The 2,424-nt window shown below is 39.9% G+C and overlaps 1 protein-coding gene across 1 annotated transcript in view; it reads left to right on the plus strand.

Annotated features, from left to right (window-relative positions):
- EAH_00062090 (hypothetical protein) overlaps positions 1-1,773 on the plus strand; it is a gene marked incomplete at both ends in the record, with an annotated part of 3,490 nt that extends 1,717 nt beyond the window's left edge. Inside the window, one exon of the mRNA XM_013396933.1 lies at positions 1,109-1,773. Coding sequence (XP_013252387.1) covers positions 1,109-1,773 — 665 coding nt within the window. The remainder of the gene's footprint in view (positions 1-1,108) is intronic.
- Between the last annotated feature and the right edge of the window lie 651 nt (positions 1,774-2,424).

Consider the following 2,424-nt stretch of genomic DNA (forward strand, 5'->3'; position numbering starts at 1 on the left):
TATATGTATTTATATATATATATATATATGTATTTATATATATATATATATATTCTCTTCCTTGACCCTCTTGAAGGAGACAACAACATAATTATATTTATTTGTTTGTTCGTCTTTTTGTTTGCTCGCGTATGTTTAATGCTTATATCTTTATGCATATATATATGTATATTATATAATATATATATGTAAATATATAACTTTATATATATATAATATATATATAATACAGACATAACCTGTTGACCCCATAGCAGCAAACAACGCCCTGTTTGCTATTTTGTGTATATATGCATATTATATATATAAGATATATAATATCTATATATAATATATATAGATATATAGATATATCTGTACATATATATATATATATATATGTACTGATAGATAGAGCTTAGGGCAGCTGTGCTGGCTGAGTAGACAACTGTCTCCTCTTGCTGCTGCTGCTGGGTTGTTTATATTTCATGCTGCTTCTGTGCTGCTGCTGCTGCTGCTTTGCTGCTGCTGCTGCTGCTGTCTCTCTGCAGTTGGGTCAGCTGAACCGCCTCTACTCCCGAGCGCAGAAGCAGGTAATCCCCCACTAAGGGTTATAAAAAGGGTTTAGGGTTTAGGGTTTGAGGCCAGCCTTACAATGCCTCTTTTCTTTGCTTTGTTTAATTTGCTGTCTCTTCTTCTCGTCGTTTGCTTCCTGTGTATGCATGCTTGCTCTCTTTTATTATTTATTTTATTTTATTTTATTTTATTTTATTGTATGTCGTCTCTTTCTGCTTGTTCTTTTGCTTTCCTTTGTGCTGCCTCTTATCTTTCTGTCTACTTGTTTACTTATATATATATTATGAACTATTTATCTTTCTGTCTCTTTATTTATTTGCTTATTCTTATCTTTCTGTCTCTTTATTTGTTTATATATAAATATATATATATATATTTCTGTCATTTTTTTTATTGTCTCCTTCTCTGCTTTCTTTCTGTCTGTCTTTATTATTCTTTGGCGATAATTTGCAGCAAACAAACTTAGAAAACAAATAAAAATAAAAACAAATAACAGAAAAACTTAAATTTAATTCGCCTGTCTCCTTAATGCTGCTGCTGTCTCCTTCTGCAGATACCCCGCCACCCCCAAGCAAGGCAGGGCTGCGTTTAAATTTGAAGGGGAGACACCGCAACAACAGCAAACAAAAATCAGCAGCTAAAGCTCAAGCATCAAAAGATCCTGCTGCTGCTGCTGCTGCTGATCCTGCTGCTGCTGATCCTGCTGCTGCTGCTCCTGCTGCTGCTGCTGCTCCTGCTGCTGCTGCTGCTCCTGCTGCTGCTGCTGCTGGCCCCACAGGCGTCCCTCGCACTGAAGGGCTTCTTAAAATACCAGCGAAGAAGCCTAGGTTTAAGGCAAAGCCGCAGGGGCCCCCTGCTAAAGCTCAAGCAGCAACAGCAGCAGCAGCAGCAACAGCAGCTAAAGGCAGCGGCGACCTGCAGACAGCAGCAGCAACAAAGAAAGCAAACTCAGGTGCAGCACAACCATCTCACCAGCAGCAGAAACAGCAATCCGCAGCAGCAGCAAAGACAACAGAGACACAACCAAAAGGAGCTGCAGCAAAGGAGACAGCAGCAGGGCCCCCTAAACCTAGCAGCAAAAATGAAAACAGCAAAGACAAGCAGCAAAAGTTTGTACAGCCTCCAGCCCTGAAGGCCCCCGTAAAGATACGCCCCAAGGAGAAGGCAGCAAATATAAAGACAGGGGGTGCCGCTATGAGTAAGCCGAACCATATATAAACCCTAAACCCTAAACCCTAACAACCCTAACTCCTTTTAATAGCCTATAACAATCCGTTTATAAACCCTGAAAGAGACAAAGAAAAACAAAAAATATATATTTAAAAATATCAAATATACACACTACAGCCTCGTCCGTTTGCGGTGTCTCCGCAGCTCTACCAGAACCCCCCACCTGACTGAGTGTATAGGCAGCAAAACTCAATGCCTCAGAAAGATATAGCTGAGGAGACATCAACAAGATTGAGGAGACAACAGCTGTCTCTTCTGCAGCAGCATCTGCAGCAGCAGCTGCAGCAGCAGGAGCAGCTGGCGGTGCTTCGCGGTATGAACGCGAACAGACAGAAAGTAAAGAAATAGCTGAGGAGACACCCAAAGAATTGAGGAGACAGCAGCTGTCTCCTCTGCATGCATGCATGCAGAGAGGGTAGCCTCTTATTGTTTTCTTCTATTTTGTTTATTTTGTCTCCTCCTCGTCTCCCTCACCATTTAATTTTAAATAAATACAGAAGAGAGACAACATAAATATCATCCGTCTCCTTTCCTGTTTATACAAAGATACAGAAGAAAACCCTGTCCTTATATATATATATATATATATATATGTATATATATATATATAAAGAAGACAAAGACAAGCAGGCATCCCCT

This window comes from Eimeria acervulina, genomic scaffold (assembly GCF_000499425.1).
Source record: "Eimeria acervulina Houghton genomic scaffold, Eah_scaff1674, whole genome shotgun sequence".
Classification (NCBI taxonomy): domain Eukaryota; phylum Apicomplexa; class Conoidasida; order Eucoccidiorida; family Eimeriidae; genus Eimeria; species Eimeria acervulina.